We start from the raw sequence: 24,727 nt of genomic DNA on the forward strand, positions 1-24,727 counted from the left end.
GCGACCAATCAGTTATTTCTATAGGAAAAAATATGCCAATGTTGGCAAGGTGGGGTTAGGAGATTGAAAGCAAGTTATATTTTGACTATTGAAAAAAGTGTGTTGCCACATTGCCTCAAAAAATAATATGGTTGACCAGTTCCTCTTTCTAGAAAAGCACTTATGTTTGATTTTCCACAGCATCACACTCTCCTAATTTTCTTTCTGCCTCACCTAGCATTCCTTTTTCTGTAAATAGTGATCAAACATTGACGTGTCCACTCAAGTCCTGGACTGTCCTCATTTCTCTTACTAGATCATCTCTTTTAATGTTATCTTTAAACATCATCCATATACTAATAGCTTCTAAATTTAAATCCTAATCCCCATCTTTGTCCTGAGATCCAGACATATATACAACCTTCTTGGAATCTTGACTTGAATGTCTAATAGACATCTTAAACTTAAGGCTTAAACACAACTCCTGTTTTTTCTTCTCCAAATCTGTTTCTCTTATAGTCTTTCCCGTCTTGGGAATTGCCACCAACACACTCTTAATTACCTGAAGCCAAAATATCTGGAAACCATCCTTGGTTCCTTCTTTTCCCTCGCCATTGCCACCAATAGCCCCCACCTAAAATCCAGTTCAGCAGCCTGCTCTGTCCATTCTCCCACCATTTACTTCACAATAGATCCACTGACACCAGAGCCTGAAACCAATTCACCTGTGATTTTTTTCACTTCCTCTATTAGCCTCTGTGCTCTCTTACAATTTATTCTTCATATAGCGATTATGGTGATATTTTGTTTCCAACATAAAAAAAGTCACGATTGTAATTTTATCAGAAGTTTCTAGATATTATAAGCAGTGTTCATGGAAAAATTCAGAGCATCTCATGCTTTCTAGATTACAAGAGAACATGTATGGTTTACATTGTGGCGTACACAGTATCTGACCTATATTAGGGCTGGTGGGTTGTGGGAATTTTTGTCTTCATAGTGATAAATTAGTAAATACAAGGCTGGTGTTCGTTTATAGCTTAAAATATGAAAATTCAATTTCCTACAACAATTGTTTTTTACAAACTGTGATTATCACAAAGTTAAAGATTACATTCTTGAGGAATTAATCAAAAACTGTCTAGTTAGCAGTTGAATAACTTTATCTCTTGCTCCTTTGTTGTACGTCAGTAAATATAAAGAAAAATAGACAGAAGGAAAAACACAGATTTTTCAGTTTATGTTAGACATTTGCCCCACCTGTCCTTTTCTCTAATACTGCTTATTGTTTTACTCCTACACTCACTGGGTTTTAGGGATTTTCTAATGAGAACTTTTGTGAATGAGATGGCTAACAAGACAGTGAGACATTACTTATCAAAGTACTTATGCCAACAACAGTATGTCTTCTTGTTACATGGTTCCCCATCAAGTACCATTATGACTTTTAATTTTTATTGTGGCTGAATCAAAATTTTGAGGCTTGTCATTTAGACACCATATCCATGACGTAACACAAACAGTTTTGTAACTAGCCTTGGGAGCTGTCATAGACTAAATGTTCGTGTCCCTCCAAAATTCATATGTTGAAATGTAACCCCAAGTGTGATAGTATTTGGAGGCAGAGCCTTTGGGAGGTGAGTAGGTCATGAGGATGGTGCCCTCATGAATGGCATTAGTGCCCTTACAAAAGGCCGCAGAGAGATCCCATGCTCCCTCCACTATGTGAGGACACAGCAAGAAGATGGCCATTGATGAACCAGGAAGAAGGCTCTCACCAAACACCAAATCTGCCAACTCCTTGATCTCAGACTTCCCAGCCTCCAGAACCATGTGAAATAGATTTCTGCTGTTTATAAGGTACCCATTCTATTCTGTTTTTATTTTAACAGCATGAACAGATGGAAGACAGGACCTATTTCTTTCTGATTCTAGTCCAATGTTCTTTCTGCTATAATATATTACCTCAATCTCAGGCTGTAGATAAAATTCAATTTTGAAGAGTCAAAATTAGTGGGTGGTGGTCATGAAGACGTGTGAAACTTTTTCGTGAAAATGGAAGATGTTAACCCTACGAATGTGTACAAAACATTTTGGGCTTTTGTTTTGTTTTGATATGGTTTTCAACATTTTTCTCTAAATTATTCTATTCCATTGCTAGAACAACCAATTTTAAGTTTTCACTATGGGAAAACCTATTAAAGAAGTTCTTTGAAAGGAGAATTGATGGCTTTCTGTCTATGAAGATAGCGTTATAGAATACTGTACTGAAAACACCTGCGTTTGCAAGGCCCCTCTGTTACGTCTCTCTATCTCCTAGTGTTTCCCTACTCATTCAGAGCTTAGGGAGGTGGAACTACTATAAATATTTTCTGTTTATATCGAAATACACCTACTACATTTTTGGTGGAATAGTTTTATGTTGCCAAGTATACAAATGCCAAAAATCTCCCCTGTATTACAACAGATTCTGTAGTTACAGCAGATGTTTATTGAAAGAGCCTGCTATGTGCCATGCACTTTCATAGGGATGATGAGGATTGTAAGCATGAACCTGGGGATGACACAATGCCTGCCATCCAGGCACTGGGGTTGCGATTGGAATAAGTAATGTGCACAGAAAGTGCTGACCAAAGAGGAGGGAGTCGCTTACTACCCATGAGTTACGGGAAAGATCGTAGAACCCGCGAAAGACATTTGAGTTTGATCTAGAGGGTATGTTTACTATGGTTAACTGTTTTGATCTTGAGAATAATCTCTGTGTTTTCTCTCTAAACAAAAAATAGAACTAAAGCAGAGAAAGTCATTACAACCCATGTTTTCAAACATTTGAAATTGCTACATCATAGTTTGAGACTGAATGTACAAATATGAAAAGTAAATATAGAGGCAATTTTTCTCTTACTTCAAGTCAGTAGAAATATCTGTCTCAATTATCATGACATTTCACAGGAAAATGGCCTCATCTTTCTGTACTTTCATGTAGACCTAGCTTGAAAATCATTGCAAATTCAATAAGATATTTTCCTTATATTATTGCATAGCTCATTGACAATTTTGCATTCTTGCATGCATCATTGTATATATGAAATTAGTAAACATCAACTGACGATCATTGTACACACTGGCAGAAAATTTTGCATATAGGTTTGCATATATTATTTCCATATATCATTAATGTTATTGCATATACAATAAGAGATTTTGTTAATGCACAATGTGTGCATTTCTTTTTGGCTATTCTGCATTTCTACCAGCGATCTCTTTTATGGCAGAGCCTCTGCCCCAGAAAATAATGAGGCTTCAATAACGGAGTCCCTGTGGCAGATGGCATAGAGATATTATTTGCATCTCTAATTATTTTGTTAATAAACAATAAACTATATTTAGTTACCAGTGAGAACGTTTCCATTTTGTGAATGTGCCTCTGACTCTTTTCTTTCTTTTGTAAGGAAAACAATAACAAGTAACCAAACCTTATTTTGTGCAAAATGATAACTGGAGACCAGGTTTCAAGGATATAGATGAAAATCAACTTTAAAATTTACTTAATTTTAGCCATTTAGGCAAAAGCAGCAACAGAAGTTAAAGGGATTTTCTACTGTGATGAGTTAAATCTAAACTCCTAAAACTTTCACTTTGAGTCATGCTTCCTCTCAGTCAAGTCTCCTGGGTACCTCTGGAGCAGACCACTGCCAGGATTCCCCATCCTCCATGGAATAATCGAGGAAGTCCTTGCTCATTTCCAGCTCCTCAGGACCCCCTGTCCACTCCCCCTCCTGACCTGCATAGGCTGATTGCTTCCTGCCATGCTCTGGAAGTGACTGTGATAATGTTCACAGGACGGGCACACTAATACATGAGTAATAACTGCAGACCAAGTAAAACTGGTTAAAATGGAATTCTAAGTGACAGTTCTTTTCCCGGTTTTGTCCACTCTGAGTGCTAGAGTTTTGATGCAATCCAAGGACCTTTTGAAGATAAGGGCTAAAGATTTAATTTATGAAGATTTAATTGATGAAGGCAACCAAATTATTTTTAAGAATGAACAAATACCTATCCTTGAGTGAGAATCCACTTACTACACATTAAGCCAAGAATAATATTTAGAATAAATACAGTTAATGCCTTGACAAAAACATCCACTTCCTCTTTACTAAAGATACAATGTGAATCACTAGTATTATTAAAAAATATTTTTTGTTACAGTTCAATTTATATTTGTCTTTCGTGATCTATGCCTTTCTTGCACGTAATAGAACTGGACCCAAGGATTTTGCCCTCTTGTTTCAGGGCTCTTGTTTTCAGAATGTCATTTATTTTTCCACTTGTCCATTCATGTATTCATTTATTATTTAATTAATTCTTGCATTCATTCATTTAACAGATATTTATTGGTACCTATTATGTCTAGGGAACCATGCTTGGCAGTAGTTATTAAATGATAAATAAAACTCAGTCCCTGACTTGAAAAGTTGATTATCTTGAGTTTGCTTATGCACTTGTTCAGGATTTGTTTAAAGTCCGTGACTTATTTGATTTTTGCAGCTACGTCTTTCCTTCAGTCTTCCCTATAAACAGAGGTCAGATTTATTTAATAAGCTAAGGATGATATTGTATATTTGACCTCTGAAGCCCTTATTAACCTATGAATTTACCTCCTCCACCCCCGCCAAACAATGTTCTTTGTGAGCTACAAGGAGAACAATGTTTTTACTATTCTTTTTTTATCAGAAAGAATAACCCCTTGAGAATGATGACATTTTCTGGACAATGCCAGTGAATGTGCATTTAGCTAGAGCAGTTGGGAAACTATTTCTAATTAACCATGTTGTTTTAAAAATTGTAGACATTAACAAAAATGCATGCCAGAGATGAAGAATACAGAATAAAGCAGTAGATTTGCAAACATAAAATTAACCTCTTGCCCACACAACCTTTAATTTTTTAAAATCATCTGAGTCAATGCTGGCCTCAGAGTAATGAACCCTTGGCCTTGATTGCGTTTAGAGGTCCTGTGGATAAAGAGATGCTGGGGTACAACGTGGAGCTCTTCAGCCTTTCTTACAGGCGAGGATCAAACAGCAGCTTCCTAGTAGCAGCGAAGAAGGAACAGGACTTCAGTGACTTTGACTTGGTTATATTTTCATTTGCCTTTATTTTTTCACACGGGAGACCTCATTTCTATGCACATTAAAAGTATATTAGATATCTCTTTTTTCCCAGTAATAAAGTCTTTATTAAATAAAGAATATTTTTGTACATTCTCCAAATAAATAAATTGTATCCTCAAGTATAAAAGAAACAGGTCTAGTAAAAATTGCTTAAAAAATTCTGAAAAAAATCCCATAATGGCTTGCATATAGAAGTGCTCTATGAATATTTGCTGAATGAGTAAACTAGGGGAGTTATTCATAGTAAAAATGGAAATGACCAGACTCTTTAATAATAAAAGTTATATATAGTCAAATGTTACTTAGCAATTGTATAAATAATATCCCCCCTGATGTTAATAAAACAGATCAACCAAAACTTGGGTAATAACTGTTAGTTTTAAGGCAATAAGAAATAGAAACCACTTGATAATGAATTCAGTGTAATAGTTTGCATTTCATTGCAACTTTCTTTATAAATGAAATTAAAGGGTATTTGGTCTAATCTCCTATCCTATATAAAATTTTCTTCTAAAGAAATTCTTATTATCCAGCTTTCACTTGAATATCTCCCGTAATGGAGAGTTCACTATTTTTTGTGATAATCCATTCTATTATTGGTGTTATCTATTTTAATGTTTTAAAAATTGTTACATTGAAATCTGACTAGCTATAACTTTAACCTTCTTCTCCTAATACCGCCACCTGAAGTAACACACACACACACAAAGTCTATTTTCTCTTGGTCATAGTATTGCCAGGGCATTTTAAAGATAAGACCATACATCATTTACACCGGTTGGTAAGTAAATTTAAAACTCACAGGGCAAGTAAATGTTCAAGATTTTCTAATCGAACTTAATTACCATTATTTTGCGTTATACTGGTGCGCAGATGTTCATTTTCACTCCGTCGCCTGGGTCCTTACCTGTGAAGATTTGTTATTTGTGATGGAATAGATGTTGCATGTGGCTTCTGTGCAGAACACGAAGCTGATAACATTAGTTTCAACTGCTATCGAGCCTTCGTGCAGCTTGAGGCAGTATAGTTCTTGTGTCTGGCTTTTGTTGTTTCTATCTTTTCTTATATGGCTGGTGCTTTTTAGTCCTGCTCAAGAAATCTTTACTAACCCCAAGAATATAATGTTATTCTCTTATGTCATCTAGAAGCTTTAATGTTCTACTTTTCACAGAGCTATACATTTTTAACTTGATTTTTGAGTATAATATAGGGCAGCGTCATACTTCACTTTTTCCTGTGTGGCTACTCAACTGACCCTGAATCTGAATATATTATTGAAAAAATACCTCCTTTCTCTACTATTCCCCTGTGCTACCTTTGTCATAAATTAAGTGCTGATATACACCTGCAGACATGTGGTTTTGCTTCAAGAATCTCTATGTTGTTTATTTGGTCTACTTGTCTATCCTAGCACCCGTAACATTTATGTCTTAATTTGCAATAATTTTATAATAAGTCTTGGTATCAACACAATAAGGGTAGTTATCACGAAAATGCAAAATAAACCCACAAGGAACCAGAACGTCTAAACTAAATTTAAAAGAAAAAGGCTGACAACACCAAATTTTGGCAAGGATGTGGAACAACAGAAACTCTCATGACACTACTGGTCCGGGGAGAGGGTGTTAAAATCGACTCAGCTACTTTGGGAAACTGTTTCAGAAAATTGACTAAATTTGAAAATACACAAATTTTTGGACTCATAATTTCACTCTTGGGCATATACCCAGCAGAAATGTACATATAAGCGCTAAAAACATGAACACGAATGTTGCTGGCAGCATTATTCATAATAGCTCCAAATTGGAAATATCCACATGTTCAACGCTGGAATGGATAAATGAAGAGTGGTATATTATACAATGTAATACTAGGAACCAAAGGAAATGAGAGATCTACTGCTGCGTACAACCACATGAATGAATCTCTGGGGCTGTTCATCCGGGAGGAGAGAGGTAACTATTTCAGAAAAGGACATGATGAGAGCTTATGAGTTACTGGCAATAGTTTCTTTATAGATATGTGTGGTGATTACATGGTTATGTTCATTTTGTGATAATTCCTAATATTATATGCTTGTGATTTCTTCATTTTTCTATTTATATGTAAAGCCTTAATAAAAATATATCAAAAATGCTTTGAATATAATACTGCAAATATAGTTAGATGCCATAATTTCAACGCTATATTATCCATAAAGTAAATTAAGGTTGCGTAATTATGTCTAAGCATTAGACACCCTTAATCAGGAAATTGACATTGCATTTGTTCATAACGGGCATCTTAGTTTATTGCTGATGTTAAAACAAATTGTACTAGTACAAGCTCAGAGTTTCAGCCAGTCGAAAACATTTTATATCATAATTCACTTAGTTATCCTATTTGGTCTCTTTTCCAGTTTTATGTAATTGACAAATTTCATAAGCGTGTTTTCCATGCCTTAGATAATAAAAATATTAAAAATGACAGTATACAGGACGGAAGCTTGTGACATGTCATTAGGGAGCTCTCTTCCAGTTGACATAGTCATTAATCAACATATTTGGGGCATAATTATTAACAATTTTTGAATTTACCTAAAACTGTTATCTCCCAGACCACATTTTACCACTTTATGTTTATCAGAGATATTGCCAAATGCTTTGCTAAAATTAGTTGGAGATACATCTATGGAATTTTCTGTCTTCTATTAAACAAGAACGTGATCAAAAAGAGAAATTCTTTTAGCCCACCAACAGCACCTCCAGTATCACCAAGCCCCCATTTCTCTTTTATTCTAAATGTTCATAACCCACACATCAGATTTTGAAAAAGAGCTTTCTTGTCTATTTTGTTCTAGATTTACTAAGTCCCTTGTTTTTGAAAAAAAAATTGGGAGGCCTATCTTTCTTTTTCTGGCAGCTCTTTTGATAAATATTCAAGGAAGCTAGGTTACATTTATGAACAGTGCCAGTCTTCTGGCAAATAATCTAAATGTTTCAAAAAAGTTCAGCAGCTCTGCTTCTCTTATCATGTTCTAACATGTCTCAGAAGGTAATTCCCTCTGCTCAGTTATTAGTTCTGCTACTCTCAGAATGATGTGAAAGCTGTTGTCCTTGTTAGAGAAAGTAGGAACGGGAGACAAGCCGTTCCATCTTCTTGTCACCTAATAATATCTGGTATAATCACATCTTCCTTCTGTTTTGTTTCAAAATATACTTTAATACTCTTTCGTTTTAACTTTGTTTTATATGAGCATTAATTTATCCCATATTTTAGGAATGACAATGGCACTGCCATTTTCGCTTCTCTAGCTCGTGACAATTGTTAATTAATGGCCCTGGCTCTCTTTTCTCACTACTTCCAATCAACAAATACCTATATTTGGTTGAAGCTTACTTTACTTTTTATTCTACTTCTAGGTATGCCACATGTCACACCTTCTAGCTGTTTATGTGTTTATGTCCCACTGTAAATAAAATCTGAGCTCATTAGCAAGCAAATTTTAGCACTTAAGATGCCAGCTATTTTTTCTTTATCAATGAGATATCTCTCACTTGTATGCTTAAACTTTGTTTTTTTAAATGTCACATTTCATCAATCTTACTACTTTAGACCAGCTTTCATTTGCGCCTCATAATACAGTTTTCATAATACGCTCACATTACATATGCTGTTCAACGTTCAGAGGGCCTGTCAATTCAGAATCATGTCTTTCTTTGCTTTTTCAGTTTTCAAAAAAATTCAATCATTACTTCTTCAAATGTTTACATACTATGTGTTTGTTTTATTCTAGAATTTTTGAACTTATCATTGAAATTCCCATTTATCCTCCATGTCTATTTACTCTCATAAATTTTTACAACTTTATTGATGTATCATTGATGTCTGCTAATATGTGCATATTTAAATTGGACAATTTGATTTGACTTTTTTTCCCCAAGGAAGGTTAGCCCTGAGCTAACATCCGTGCCAATCTGCCTCTATTTTTTAGTATGTGGGCCACCAGCACAGCGTGGCTGCTAACAGAGCAGTGTAGGTTTACGCCTAGGAACTGAACCCAGGCTGCTGAAGTGGAGTGAACTGAACTTAACAACTAGGCCACTGGGGCCAGCCCTTGATAATTTTTATATACGTATACACCTATGAAACCATCACCGCAATCAAGATAATAAAGATATCTGTCACCCCAAGAAGTTTTCTTTTGCCACTGTGTAATACCTTCCTCTCCTCTCCATGTCCCCCATCTTCAAGCAATTGCTGATCTACTGTTCCTATGTATCAGTTTGCATTTACTAGAAGTTTATATAAATGGAATTGTACAGTATGCATTCTTTTTTCCTGGATCCTTTGACTCGGCATAATTATTCTAAGATAAATCATGTCATGTATATCAATGCCCCTTCCTTTTTATTGCTGAATAGTATTCCATCATATGGATATATACACAATTTGTCTATTCATTCAGTTGTTTATGGACATTTGGGTTGTTTCCAGTTTTGAGCTATTACAAATAAAGCTGCTGTGAACATTCATGTACAGGACTTTCTATGTTCACATGCTTCATTTTCCTTTGGGAAAATACCAAGGAGTGGTGTGATGGTAAGTAGTACAGAGCATGAGTACCTTTAGCCATTCAGATGATTCTTTGCCCAGATTTGGATAGTTTCTTCCTATCATATGCTCATCATTACTCAGCTGATGACTCAGTGGGGGCCCCCTGCTGCTCTTTAGAATTATCCCTCTATGCCTCTCTTTCCTTTGCTTCTCACTCTTGCCATCTTGGTCTCCCCAGGTCACAGCTCTGTCTTCTCAACTCAGGGATTCTGCCAGGTTCTGCCTGGGTTCTTCCCTGTGTCTCAGCCTGGAAACCTTTTCAAGACGGGAAGCTGGGGAAGTGGGTTCACTCCATTCATGTCCTGTATCTCAGGGATCACAGCCCTTTCTTGCTTCATATCTTATGTCTTGGGAACTGTTCTTTCATATATTTTGTCTGCTTTTTCATTGTTTCAGGTGGGAAAGTAAACTCAATTCCTGTTACTCCATCTTGGTTGGAAGCAGAAGTTCTCCAACTCTAACACATTTTGTGTTTTCTATGTTGACTTCAATATTACTTTTCAGCTGAGCGATTATTTCTTAGATAATATCTTATTTGTGGATTTTCCCCTGATGAGGTTTTTTTTCCTATCAGTGACTAAATTTTTCATTTCTAAGATTACTTTTGGTTCTTTTTAGTATTGTCTATAAATATTTTACTTCTCCCTGTTGTATCTGATCATTACTGCTATTTTTAATGAATAACATTACTTATTTTATACTTTTGAGAACATACAGCATATGTATTTCACCTGCTCCTCAATTGCTATTACATCTGGAGTTGGTGTGCATTGAACATTTGACTTTGTTAGCTGACTTTGTGGCATTTGCTTTCTTTCTCGTGATTTTAAATTTTAGTCTGCAGATTTTTTCCTTAAATTATATTTATTTATTTATTTATTTATCTTTTGAGGAAGATTAGCCCTGAGCTAACATCCGTGCCCATCTTCCTCCACTTTATATGTGGGACGCCTGCCACAGCATGGCTTGCCAAACAGTGCCATATCCACACCCGGGATCCAAACTGGCGAACCCCAGGCCGCTGAAGCAGAACGCGTGAACTTAACTGCTGCTCCACCGGGCCGACCCCTGCACATTTTTCTTGACAGGCAGGTGCACTCCAGCTTGCTCTCTCCTTTTCTCTCTCTCTCTCTCTCTCTTTCTCTATCTCTCTCCCTCTCACTCTCCCCCTCTCTCTCCTCCTTGTCTGCCCTAAATTTTTGTGACTTTTCTACTCAACTCTCCAGATCACCAGTCCAGAAGCACATCTTACGTGGGTGATCCTGTGCCTTTGCCTGGCAGTGATTTTAGGGACTCATAGGTCCAGTCACCAAGCCAGTGGGTGCCTTCCCTTAGCTCAGCTATGCCTGTTTTCTAACATCTTTGGACACACAGCCTCACATAAGCCATATCTCTAAGTCGGTAAGCAGCTGTTTTCAGTCTCTTTTCACAGGCAAGCTAGTCCTGGACTGGTTTGGTTTCAGCCATGACCCGAGCTTCCTTTCTCTGACACACACAGCAGACTTACATTCACGGATATTCCCCAATATTCCCAGATGCCCGCTGCCTCTGTGTGTTCCCAGGCCCCGACTCCAGCAGACCTCAGCTTCAGTCCTACTCATTGCTGTGCTTTTTGGTTGCGTTTCTTGCACATGGAGATGCTTATCTTATTTTTGATCCTGGCTATGTCTTTTCAATTTTCTTTTTATCTATCTTATCTAAAACTATTGGGCATTTAGAACAGAAGGCGGCTACAAAGCCTGAACTAATAAGGCTATCTTGCCTGAAAGTCTTCTTTTCAATTTATTCTTTTCATCTGATACATATTTCTCAACCAGTTATTAAGGTAGTTCTATCCTTAATTGAACTTTTTTCCCACCTTTTTCTTATAAATTAGAATCTAGGCTTGTAGTCTCTGATAGCGTTACAACCACCCACTTGGGCATTATGTTTATTCAGGAGCCATCTATCACTAGAAAAGAAACTGCACACTCTCTCTTGAACCATCCACCAAGTTCTTCTTTTCTCTCAGAGGTACTAATTTACAAATTACAAAGCAGAAATGACTATCACAGTTGTAAGCTATAGAGTACTAGTTTCATCCATTTCTCCAGATTCTCTATTATAATTTATCACTCAATTAACCCCAGCAGAGTGGTCATCTAGAACACAACTACTGTGTATCTTTATAGTTCAAACACACATACACACACACGCACACATGCATGGTGGGGGAGAGATGTGTGTATGTGATATACCATTTTCCAGAAGTTTTTTGTGATGAAAGAGGTATCATTCTTAATCCTTGGATCGATAGAGGTTACACATTTCACAAGCCAAATGAACAAAGTAGTCAACTTCCCCAAATTATGTTGCCTGATAGATCAAAGAGAAACGGAAACTTCTCATCGATCTTTCCAGCATGTTCCTCGTGAAAGCCTGACATTTGCCCTCTCCTTGAGGTTACTCACTATTCTCTCCACATATATGTCTGCTAAGGAATAAGGTTTATATTTTCACTGCTTTTAGACTTTTGCTTCCCTTAAAGTTGACAATAAATTCTATTTTTTTAGGTAATGAGATAAATGGAACTAAGTAGCTGTATGTTAATTGCCACCTTATTGAAAAATTGTAATGCAACAAAAAATGGGTTGCAAGGAAATTTATTCTGGAATATTTATTTACAGGACTAGTTAGGGGAATATTGTAAATTGCACCAATCAGTTGCACATGTTTTTCCCATTTCACTCATTGTAATAATTGCATATTTACTTCAATGACCAAATCACCCTGTTTCTTTTAGTAACACATAGATAGAACTTTGTATGTATTTGGCTATAGAATTTCTCCAAATCTTGGAACTATATATCTAACAGATAAAATATATTTATGGTCTCTCCATGACTGGGTATATTGTTATCCCAAAATTCATCTACAGATCCTGCAAAATTTTACAGAATTCTAAGTAAAGTAAGCATGTGGATGATATATGACTATAAGGAATGTTAGACAGTACACTAGGAGAAAAACAGCATATAAATAACAAAAAGCAAAGCAGGGACAACTACCCTCTATTGTTAGTAAGGAAATTATAAGGAAAGTGGTTACAAAGAGGTATTGCAGGCTGGATTCCCCAGGATACAAATTCTGAGATGGAGAAGAGTGTGTAGGAAACTTTTTAGAGTGCTTTCAGGATGAAAACCTGTAGAAAGGAAGGGAATGGAGCAGAAATAGGCAGAAGGAGAAGCTGAGACGCAGCGCAGTCTCGGTGGAAGCTGCTGCTAATTCTGCAGGGAGTTCCGACACCATGAGGACCCTTCACAGTTTTCCCAAGTTGGAGGCAAGGGTACTGGCCCTTTATAGCCCCTAGTCAGCCAGTCATTGCATCTGTACAGTCCTAGGAAGGGATGTGGCCTTGGGTAAAATGCCTCTTTTTTACCCAGGGAGGGGAATTACAGCTAGCTACTGTCTTGTGGCAGCACTCTGAATAGCTGAGAGAGTAAGGCTTCCAGTCACAAAGGAGGACCTGAACAGCGCAACACAGCATCCCCTGCAGAGGTGATATTTAAAGTGACTGTGGTGATCCTTGAAAGTGGAGTAGTAATTTCCCAGGCCCAGTGGAGAGGGGGTGTGTGTGGGTGTAGAGGGTGTGTTCCAAGTGTGTCTTTTGTGTGTGGAGATGTGGGTGGCTTATTTCTAGAGGCAATGGGGATCGATTGAAAAGCATTGAACGTGGATTAAATATGATTAGATTTGCATTTTAGAAAGATCATTCTTATAGAAGTGTGGATTGAAGACATAAGAGACTAGAGACAGAGGAAGTCATTATTATGTAGTTATACACACATTCTATAGATAGCACATATGTACATATATATATATATACACACACACATACACTATATGGACAAATCTTTTCTAAGTGTTTTCGGAGGTATAATTTAGATTTTAAATTTTCATCTTTCTTTTAGAATTTGATCTTGGGTGGGGCTGACAAACTACAGCTCTCTGGCCAGTCACCTGTTTTTATTAATAAAGTTTTATTGGAACATAGCCACACTCTGTTTATGTATTGTCTGTGGCTGTTTCCTGCTACAACAGCAGAGTTGAGTAGTTGTAACAGAGGTAGATTACCCTGCAAAGCCTACAAGATTCAATATTTAACCCTTGACAGAATCTAGGGTTTACCACCTTCAAGTAATACTGCGTCACTTCATATGTAACATAAGGATGTCCGTGCCCTATATTTTTTCTCCTAGACTCCTGTCCTTTGTGCTACTACACTCATACATTTTACTTCTACATCTGTTGTAAACCCTCCAATTCATTGTTACTATTTTTGTTTTAAACGGTTATCTTTTAAAGAAATTTAAAGTCATTAACAGGTATTTATATTTACTGATATTTTTACCATTTTCAGCATTCATTTCTTCCTGTGGATATGGGTTTCTATATGGTAAAATGTTCTTAAAGCTGAAAAATTTACATTTCTCGGTACATACCTATTGGTGATGAATTCTCTCAGCTTTTGTGCTAAATATCATTATGTTTTTTTCATGTTTAAAGGATATTTTTTTTCTGGATGTAGAATTTTAGGTTGACAGCTTTCTTTGCTTTTCCTCACTTCGGATATGTTGTTCCATCGTCTTTCGGCTTGTATTGTTTCTGCTAAGATGTTACTGACCTCTGAGTACTTTTAAGATTTTTCTCTTTAGCATTGTTTTTTACCACTTGTTTATGACACACCTTAGTGTATTTTTCTTTGTGTTTGTCTTGCTTGGAATTCAATGAATTTCTCAGCTATCTGGGTTTATGTTTTTCAACCATTATTTTTCAAATGTATTTTTTTCTGCCCCAATCTCTACCTTCTCTGCTTTTCGTACTCCATTTACAAGATTGTCAGGACACTTAATATTATCCTACAGGTTACTGGAGTGTTGTTCATTTTTAAACCTTTTTTCCCCTCCAAGCTTCAATCTGGTTTATATGGCCCTGCATTTAAGTTCACTAATGTTTTCTTCTCAGTTTCTAGTCTGCTCTTAAGCCCGTCTGGTAAATTTTTTATTTCACATATAATTTTCAGTTGAAAAACTTCCATTTTGTTCTCTTTTATTGTTTCATTTTTTTCTTCAATATTTATATATTTTTTTAAGATAATGGAACTAATTTATAATCTCTGTTTTAAAGTCTTGGTCTGCTAATTTCATCATCTCTGTCATTTTTCAGTCTATTTGTATTGACTGACTTTTCTCTGGTAATGAGTCATATTTTCCTGCTTCCACAAATATCTAGAATTTTTAAAAATTTTATAAAATAGATGCTATCTTGTTGAGTTCATAAACTTTCATGGCTTTTCTTAATGGAGTGTTGAGTTTTGTTCTAGCAAGGAGTTAATTTACTTGTGGATCAGATTGATCTTTTTTCAGACTTGTTACCAACCTTTGTTCAGATGTGTCCAGAGTGGCCCTTATTTTAGCATTAAATTATTCTAATCCCTTTCTGAGATCTCTACTGAATGAGTAGGCTTGCTCAATGAGTTCTCACAATCTTACCTAGTCTGAAATCAAACTACCCCAGCCTAGTGTACCCTCTGGTTGTTCATTTCAGAATTCTCTTCATCTGGTCTTGTGGAGTCTTGGTCTGCAAATATATAGCTTAATATTCACCTAGAATCTGGATTCCGGAGATTCATTGGTGATCTTTTGCAGATGTCCAGAGCTCTTTCTCTGCACAGCTGCCCCCTCTCTGGTACTCTGTCCTACAAATGCCAGCTTCCTCAGTAGCTTCAATTCTGATCTGTCTCCCTGTCAGTGATGCTGCTGTAATCTGTTTAGGATATTCTTCCGTGTGTCACAATCCGGAAAGTGAACCAGGCAGAAAGCCAGGAAGCTGGCAGAGCTCACCTCATTTGTTTATCTTCTCTCATAGATCAGGGTCCTGCACTGTCTGTTGTCTAAGCCCTAAAAAGGGTAATTTTATACATTTGTCAATTTTGTAATTTTTTTTTATGGTGGGAAAGCTATTCTATCATAGCTGAAAGCAGAAATAAGCCATATAAACATCATTAAATGAATGATTATCTGTGATGATTTACAAAATGACTTTTATTAGCATAGTCCTCATAGAATAAATGATTTTATCGTCAGCCTTTAAATTCCTTATTTGAAAAGTGATGCATATATTTTGAAATACTGTACACTGGATAATTTATTGAACATTTTTCTATCATTTACTCCCATTAGTAGCCAAACTCATTCAAAAAATTATATTGCCTCTTAGCACTAAGCATTATGCCATATTTTCTTTTATGTATATATTGCAACCATAGTTATTTTACATACTGCTATAAATTGTCTTTTTGTTCTATGTTATGTATGTGCTATATTTCTAATAAATATTTTTGCATTCTTACTATTTGCCAATTATTATGTTTTACCAAAAGAAGTTTCACTTCATTTAGTAACTCATTTTTTTCCCCAGAAATGTGGTTATCAGGAGTTATTGGTTGTATATCTCCTAAGTGTTAGTAAACATATTGCCTGATTAACTATATAGCTCAGTTCTCATCTGTATAGGAGCTTAATGTAGACTAGGTCTCATATTACAAGCTACTAGTAGGCAGTGAATTCTGAATTTTTTAAAGCAAAATATATTTTAGAGTTGTATATAATTGCTTTCTGTTTCATTTATAATCTACTAAAGATAAAACCCCACATGAGGAATTGATTGTTACATATTTTTTTCCTAGTGATTTTTAGTTGAAGAATTCATGGTAAATTGATCAACTTTCAGCCAATTAGACTTTGACATGTACTAATAAGATCTAATTGAGGAATTATGAAGACATTTGCTCAGGAGAAAATGAGCACATAATTACGCCATAAAGAGGTTAGAGTATCAATGTTACCCAGCTGGAAGAATATTAGTTGAAGTCTCAGTGGCATCTATAAAGGACACTTCATAGTATATCTGTGAAATATAGCACTGCCAAGGCCAATTCAAAGATGTAGAATAATCCATTGTCAATTATAGTAGTCCAACTTTACATATACATTTTCCCATCTTGCCTCCACTGTCTTCAGGTGCTGGGGGATGGTCTCCATCTGACAGTGACCATTATCAATGGCTTCAGGTTGACTTTGGCAATCGGAAGCAGATCAGTGCCATTGCAACCCAAGGAAGATACAGCAGCTCGGACTGGGTGACCCAATACCGCATGCTCTACAGTGACACTGGGAGAAACTGGAAACCTTATCATCAGGATGGGAATATCTGGGTGAGTAATTGTCAGAAAGGCAAAGACACAGAATTGAGTTTCAGATGTTTAAAAATGGTAGAGGACTCACATTTTAAAATAGTACTGGTTCTCACTCGGAGGTGTATGCACTTGTCATTACTTGTCTATTAAAAACCATTGAGAAGAGATATAAATGTATACATATTTAGCTGTTGTTGTTAACTGAAGAAACAATTTCCTCAGGCTGCAATTTGTATCCAAGCCTAGGAAAATGAGTCTCAGTCTGGGCTATACATATGAATTACATGAGTTGTTTTAAAGTATGTGGATACCAGCTATGCCCAGACCAATTACATTAGAACCACATAAGTAGAAAATAGATTAATGATACTGATAGCTTTTTAAAGACAGAGATCTTCAATTTGAGTAAAATAGTGAAATGATAAGGAAATAATTTAGAGGAATAGGAACAGTGGTATATGGTAAAAAAAGAAAATTCCCATGTGACAGTAGACGTTTAAACCCTTATGGATCTATATTCACTTTATTCTTTTCTTATGAGAGAAAAATATAAAGTTTAACCCATTACTCTTAAGATATTTCAATTAAATTGGGAAGTTGTGTGTATTTAATCAACTATTTACCACACTTGAATAAATATTTTACAAGACTAAATTTTGAGGAATCTATTCTAGTTTAATTATTTTAGAAAGCAACCATAACCAAAATCAAGAAAAGCCATCAATATTAAACAAAAAGATGGAGGAGGAAATTTGCTTTAAAAATTGTGTCCTTCACTGCATTAGGCAGAGTGCTGGGGATTTTCAACCAGATCAGGGCCCACTTTTGGAGAATTTATATTTTAAAAGTCCCCGAGTAATTTTTGTGAGTAGCCAGTCGAGAGTTCCCACCTTGGGTAGGTGATCATTTCTGTAGCAGGATCAAGTGATAGTAACCGTCATGTGAAATAAGGATATAATGTCTTGACAATAAAAAGTGTGTATGCTAGAATATGTGACCGAACACAAACATGGTTCATCTACCCGCCACACAGGAAGGGCCAAAAGAAAAAAAACTGGGATGCCAGGCTTGTGGCTAGGAAGGGGGTTTTTATTTTGGGTGATGTCAGCCTGGAGATGAGAGTAAGCACTCAAATTCATCTCCCTGAAAGCCTAGGGGTTTAAAGGTTGTGAGGAATGTGACTACATGCAGGAAAAGGAGGGGCAAGATAAGGGACACTGCAGGTTAGCATCCTCGATTGTCTGTTTCTCTGATGAATGGTGGATTCCAGTGCCAGGAAGCCAAGGAGTGGGGGTCTGGGAAACTTCAGTTTCTTGATATTCTCTGGACATCACTTCTCCTGCAATAAATTTCAAGGACCTGTAACTAGCCAAAACATCAGTATGAGGCCACCTGGGCTTTAACAATTTATAACTTTTATGTGTGTTGTGCGAGGAGAAGGCCAGGGCTCTAATCTCAGCCCTAGTTTCCTGCATATGTGAAGCTCAGGGATACAAAGGTTAAAGAAAATGATGTCTACATATGAATGTAACTAACGAAGCTGGGAAAGGGGATGGGTGCTTTTGGTTTTACCCCATTTATGCTGGGTTTAATGTAGGGGAACAAATATCAAGGCTGGTATCAAAAAACCATCCTCAAGGGGAACTGATTTGGAAATGACTTATATAAGCCAAATGGGGTTGGGGGTGGGGGTGGGGCACAGGAGTACCAGTGTTGGATGATGGCAGACTGCTGAGTGCCTCTCTGTAGACAAAATGTTTTGGATCTGCTGAATGTGACATTCCTGAGGAATACGGGAAAACATTAGTTATTTTCTCATCAAGGAGAGAAGGAACAGTTTGGAGAGAGGACTTAAATCTTCTGCTAACAAGTCGTTCTCTCCTTTGGTACTGACTGGCCACTGATTAGCATGCCTGTGGGCAGTTCTAAGTGTTTCTCCAAAGCAGACTGTGAGATTAAGACGGGGGGCGGGGGGTTGGCAGTCTAGACATGGAGTCTCTCATGGTAGCTTGGTCTTAATCAGTCCTTCAGAAATAATTTCTATCAACCCATAATTGTATGGCGGGAACATTTTTATATTGGGATATGTGAGTCATAGGAAGCAAGTAGTAGGGAATGATGTCTCTTTGGAAAGTATTCATCCCACAATTAAGATATTTCAAAGTCTCAGGCACAATTTATAGAAAATACATATGGAATAACCTTGAAAGCTTTAAGACATATGGATGTCTGGGTCCCACCTCTGGATATTGGATGCAGATGGTCTAAGGTGCAATCTGGGCATTAGGATTTTAAACTTCCCCAGGACATTCTAATGTACAGCCAACATTGAGAACCATATTTCAGGTTGGTTTTTGGCTGTGGGTAGGGTGGGGATGGAGGAGGTTTATTGTGGAAAACAATAGTAGAATAGACAATTAAAAAGGGCCTTCCTTAAAGTTTAGCAGAGAGAGAGAGGGAGACAGCGAGGGAGACTGACCAAGTGACCAACCAATGGAACAACAAACCAACTGAGAGTTGACAGCTAAGGCTCAGATCACAAATTCTTTCAGTGAACACTCATTATTTTCTGGCTTTCTGTGGATTCGAATCTAAAATCAGATTAGCATGTTGATAAAACTATTTGAGGGGCTGCAAGCTAGCCTCCAAATTATCTTTCACATTTCTGTTTTTGTCAAGTTTCCGTCTTGTAATTAAGAGTGTATCAAATCCTCTGCGATCATAATGCACGGAGGTGGTAATGAAGATGGCTGCCACAACACAGCTACGCTTGAGCTTTAATTTACCTATCAGATACATAGCAGTTAGAGATAGTTCTCTTCTGACTAAACGCAGAGACATAAGTTCAAAGGGCTAAAGAGGATAGAATTTTCCGGGGTGACTTGGATTTTTCTGGTTTACATAAAATGCCAGTAGTTGAGTCAGGGAGACAAGATATGCAGTGAAAATATCACAGACTGTGAAGGTGGGCTGTGTCTATACACAGGACTCTCAACCTTTTCTGATGGAGATAAAGAGTTTATTTCTATTGTTTCTGCCTTTGTGGTGTTCACTTTGTTTCTTCCTTTCAAATCATCTATTTCTCATTAAAAATAAGTATGTGATAAGCAATGAGTGATTATTTCTAGATGAAAATGTAGTGAGTTAATTATAAAATTTAAAAAATCAAAACAAGGTTGGGACACAAACTAAATATTGCAAAATACATTTAAGTACCAACGAGCCTACAACATGGTGATTATCTACTTTAATAATCTGTGACAGAATTGTTTTAATCCTTGCTAATGTGAAAAATAGTCCATTGCTTTGAAGTATTCTAAAAGATAAAATTCAATGTTTCCTAAAAATTCTTGAGTACTTCAGAGCTTATGTCTTAACGTGCATTAAGTGATTAAAATTTAGCATTTACAAATCTCAACAAAAAATACTTTTTGGGCTTAAGTTTATGAAAAATGGTAACATTAGATTTTCCTTTCATCCAACTACGCTTAACCTAATGTATATTGTACTTACATAAAAGAGTTTCTGACATAGATGAGATTGGATGGCTTTTTGATGGACAATACCTTATACAATGTGAAGTTTCAGATACTCAGAAGATTTGAAAGTTGATGCAGCTTTGAGGTTGCTTTTCCTATACATTCCTCACATGATGTATTACCTGAGAAGAATGCAAAGTAATGTATATTCAATCATTTGAATATTATTTTTAACAATTGTCATCAGTGGTCATCCTTTCTATAATTGCAGGAGAAATGGATAATATGACTAATTTTATTATAATATTCTTATTAAATGCCCATATGGGGATTCTAAATTATTTTATGACCATTGGATAATATGCTAAAATAAGTGAGGAACAAGTCATGTAGATGAGAAATTATGCCAGTTTCACAAGATTTTAAAGTCATAACTCTCACGCTATAGAATTAGAATGGCTCTTGAAAAGAGTCCTGAAGAATGGTTTACCTGAATATTTAATACTCAAAGATCTGAGTTGCTAAATGTCCTTAACTAGTCACACCTTCTCATTACTCTTTGATAACACCAAGCATAATGGAATTCTTTATATTTTATCCACCGTGCCTTTTCCTTTTATTTAGAATTTCCTTTCCAGTGTAAAAGGAAAATATGTGCTTATTGTTAAAATTGCCAAAAAAAAAAAAAATTTACAAATTCCACACACTCTAATTTGCATATATATATCTTGATGTGTTTTCAGGCTTCCTAAGTATAATCTGTTGGAGAGAGAGGAACTATTCTATATAAGCATTTCCTATCAAAAGTTCATTAAACATTTCATTAAATAAGAATTCCAGCAGGTTTTTGCTAAGAGGCTGCATTTAGTTTTGCTTGGGAAATTCAATTACTGGGCTTTGAATGTAGATATTTGGAGCCAAGTAGGAAATTGGAGTATTAGTAGTGAATTTCTTCTTTATATACCACTATTGTTTTGCAGGTTAGTTAACATAAGACAAATTTACCTGGGATGTGAACATAGTTTTCTTTTTCTTTTTAAAAAATTTTATTAAATGATGAGAAAATACTTACATATTCCTAATTGTTTTTTAAAACTGTTTTGATCCCTTTTGTTAATGATAAGAGGGTATCAGACTGGGATCGATAACCGTTGAATGTATTAGATGGACAATCCCACAGAACAGAAATGTTTTATTATATTTAAATTACATAGTTAAATTCTTATCAAGAATATAGGAATATATAAGTTCATATTTTCTAAGCAATATTAAATAGAGTATTAATTTGCTACGTGTTAAAAACCTGGATATTTTTGTTGCTTATATACTTTTATCACATATATAAACACTTAAATTTCATTGTTTCTAATAAATTTGAAACATTTAAAAAAATCTGGAAAGCAAATACAGTAGTAGATGAATTTATTAAATTTTTTGAGTTTTTGAATATCAAGTCAATAGGTAGAACATGCATTCTCTACATTCTTTTTGACCAAATAGCCCATCAACTGATACTTGGATAATAGAAGTTCCCATAACATCTTCCTAGGTTAGTCTATAACAAGGTGGTTGGCAAGTGAAAGCCAAGATATGGATTGAAAAGTCTGAATTCAAGTATCTGGGTCCATTTATTGGTTTAGAAACTTGGAGAAGTCATTTTGTGTCTCAAATTCCTAATCTGAGAAATGAGAATAATGCCTATTGAGAGAATTAAATGAGATTCTGTGAGTAAAGAAATTTTGCAAGCTATAAAGATTTAGAAATGTGTGTTTTCAATTGCCCATCTTAGAAGCATTCTACAGAACTAGCGTAGCACTTCTTTGCGAAGAGAATAGTCTGTTACAATAATTTTCAGATTTTTTAGTCCCCCTTTATCCTTCCCAGATCCAATCTACCTCTGTTTACTCTTATTCATGATTTAAAATATCTGAAAATATTTTAGATGAAAGAAACATGACAAAATAGGAGGTGGAATGTGGACAAATCTATGGCATATTTTCCAGTTAACAAATGGAGCGGCCATTGGTACACAGAGCAGTGCAGACAAGGCCTGTGAGGCACGGCCGGTAGACCTAGCTCCATGCCAAGCACCACTGCAGCGCTTGTAACAAATTTGTTGCCATAATGATGGCCATGTGTCCAATGAGCCATGGAAGAAGATATTGTTTAAAAATGAATGGAGTATTTTGTCTTTTCAACCATTTGTTTTAGCTGTTGCACTAATTTTCCAAATCACTTAAATTTATTCCAGTTATAAATGTAAAACATAACTGTTTCACAGTTCAAGACTGTACTTAGATTCCTTCAAACAAATGTAGACTTTTTTCTTGCCTGTGAAACTAAGGAAGACAACCATCCCTGTCACTTGCTCATATGTCCTCCGTCAGATGATAACATGCTCTACTTCACTTAGGATGCTAATGCAATTTTTTTCACTGATAGATGCTTGCTTGTTTATGTATGTATGTGGATTATTGCTGCAATCAGTCATTAGGGGAATGGACCAAGCACGCATCTTCAAAATAATTTTATAGACAGCTTATTGAGTAATAAAACACGTCAGAGTAATCTGCATTAAACCCTTCCTAAAATGACCCTTTATATAAATAGGTTAAAAATCTTTGGGACTTGTATAGAAGAAAATAATTTCCACAGTGAATTTAGAATAAGCTTCTTATTTCTGTGAAATAGATTTTTCTGTTTACACCCCTCTTAGTCTGGGTGATATTTTTAAAGTCTCATGAATTTTAATAAGTTGAGTGGATATTCCAGATCCTTTTGCTTATACTGTAATGCCTCTACTAGAGAATTGTGATCACTTTTCTAAATACACATTTGTATTGTGAAATTCTCATTTTAAGAGGTCATGAGATTTTACCTTGTGTCAATTTGTGAGTCATTCAATATTCTATATATATGCACATATGTAGAACCATTCTGACCAACATGGTTATGTGTTTAATTTTTTTCCAAAAATTTGAGAGATAAAAATAAGATGCTCTTAATAATAGTGAATATATTGTTGGCATACACTGTTAGTAAAGGAAAATGATATAATCTTATATGATAAGGTTTCTTACAGGCAATTGAAATAGCAGTATATAATTCATCACAGTCTAACATATTTTTCATCTATGAGCTAAAGTAGGATATATGTAATCATTGTTCTGATTTTTTTAAGTCTATTTGATTGCTAGGCGAGCTCTCTGAAAGAGGAAGTGTTCTCAGGAAGCATAATGATCTTCTCAGGTGCTTTATCTTACTCTGGACTCAAATAATGGAGATGCTAATATTTTGCTTATCAGACCAAGGTTGGATTTAGGTGACATGAGGCTCAATGACAACAAGGGAATGCAAATCTATAGAAAGTGTTGATAGATGGGCATCTACAAATATTTTGAATAAAATATCAATTCCCTCATTTACGATGCATGTCTCTACCTGCTCAAGTGATAACTTAATGGAAGTAGAGGAAGAGCCGTGCGCCTCAGTGGGGGAATTGAGAGCACAGGGAGCTGTGCTGCATGTGTGGCCTCGGGCCCCCGAGAGCAGTGAAGGTGGCAGCTCATGGTGCACTCCGGAATTAGACCACCGAGGCCAGTCATCTGAACTTTGTTCACATGGATCTGTGTGACTACGGGCAGATTCCTTAATCCTTCTGTGCCTAAATTTCCTCATCTCTAAAATGCGACTAATAGCAGTACTTGCTTCACTTACCTCAATAGTATTTAACTCAAAAGAATTATAGGTAGTAAATTAATAATCCACGTGAAGAGCTTCAAGCAGTGCCTGGCACGTAATGACCACTCAATTATTATTAGATTTTATAAATTTGTGACTTCCAGATGTGTTGCCATAGTATACTGCATTGGATGTGTCCTTGAAAATTCAAAATAGCTGTTACTTTCCCTTTGCAATCGTTTTTCTCTGTTAACATATTGACGTATATTTTACTACGTCTGTGCTTCTCAGCCTGAAATGACTAACAACTCATTTTTCAGTATAATTGAGAATGCCAATTTAATTTTTGTTATTTGAATCATGATCCTATTAATTGTCACACGAAGTCCTGTGCATTGCAGTATAAATTGTGTCTGGACAGTTCTTTTACATATGTTTTTCTTAAACTTTGGTGAAAATATGGTCATGCTACATCCACTAGATTTAGTTTAGTAAATTCACTTTTCTTCACTTTGGCAATGAAGGAAAATAAAGAACCCTTTTTTGTTTATTGTCCTCCTTCATGTCTTCTCAGACTAATT

At 35.9% G+C, this 24,727-nt stretch overlaps 1 protein-coding gene across 1 annotated transcript in view; it reads left to right on the top strand.

Moving 5' to 3' along the window:
• CNTNAP2 (contactin associated protein 2) overlaps window positions 1–24,727 on the top strand; it is a 1,871,069-nt gene that overhangs the window by 599,612 nt on the left and 1,246,730 nt on the right. Inside the window, exon 3 of the mRNA XM_070616681.1 lies at window positions 16,811–17,004. Within this exon, the coding sequence (XP_070472782.1) occupies window positions 16,811–17,004 (194 nt within the window). The remainder of the gene's footprint in view (window positions 1–16,810; window positions 17,005–24,727) is intronic.

This window comes from Equus przewalskii, chromosome 4, assembly GCF_037783145.1.
Source record: "Equus przewalskii isolate Varuska chromosome 4, EquPr2, whole genome shotgun sequence".
In the NCBI taxonomy this organism is placed as follows: Eukaryota; Metazoa; Chordata; class Mammalia; order Perissodactyla; family Equidae; genus Equus; species Equus przewalskii.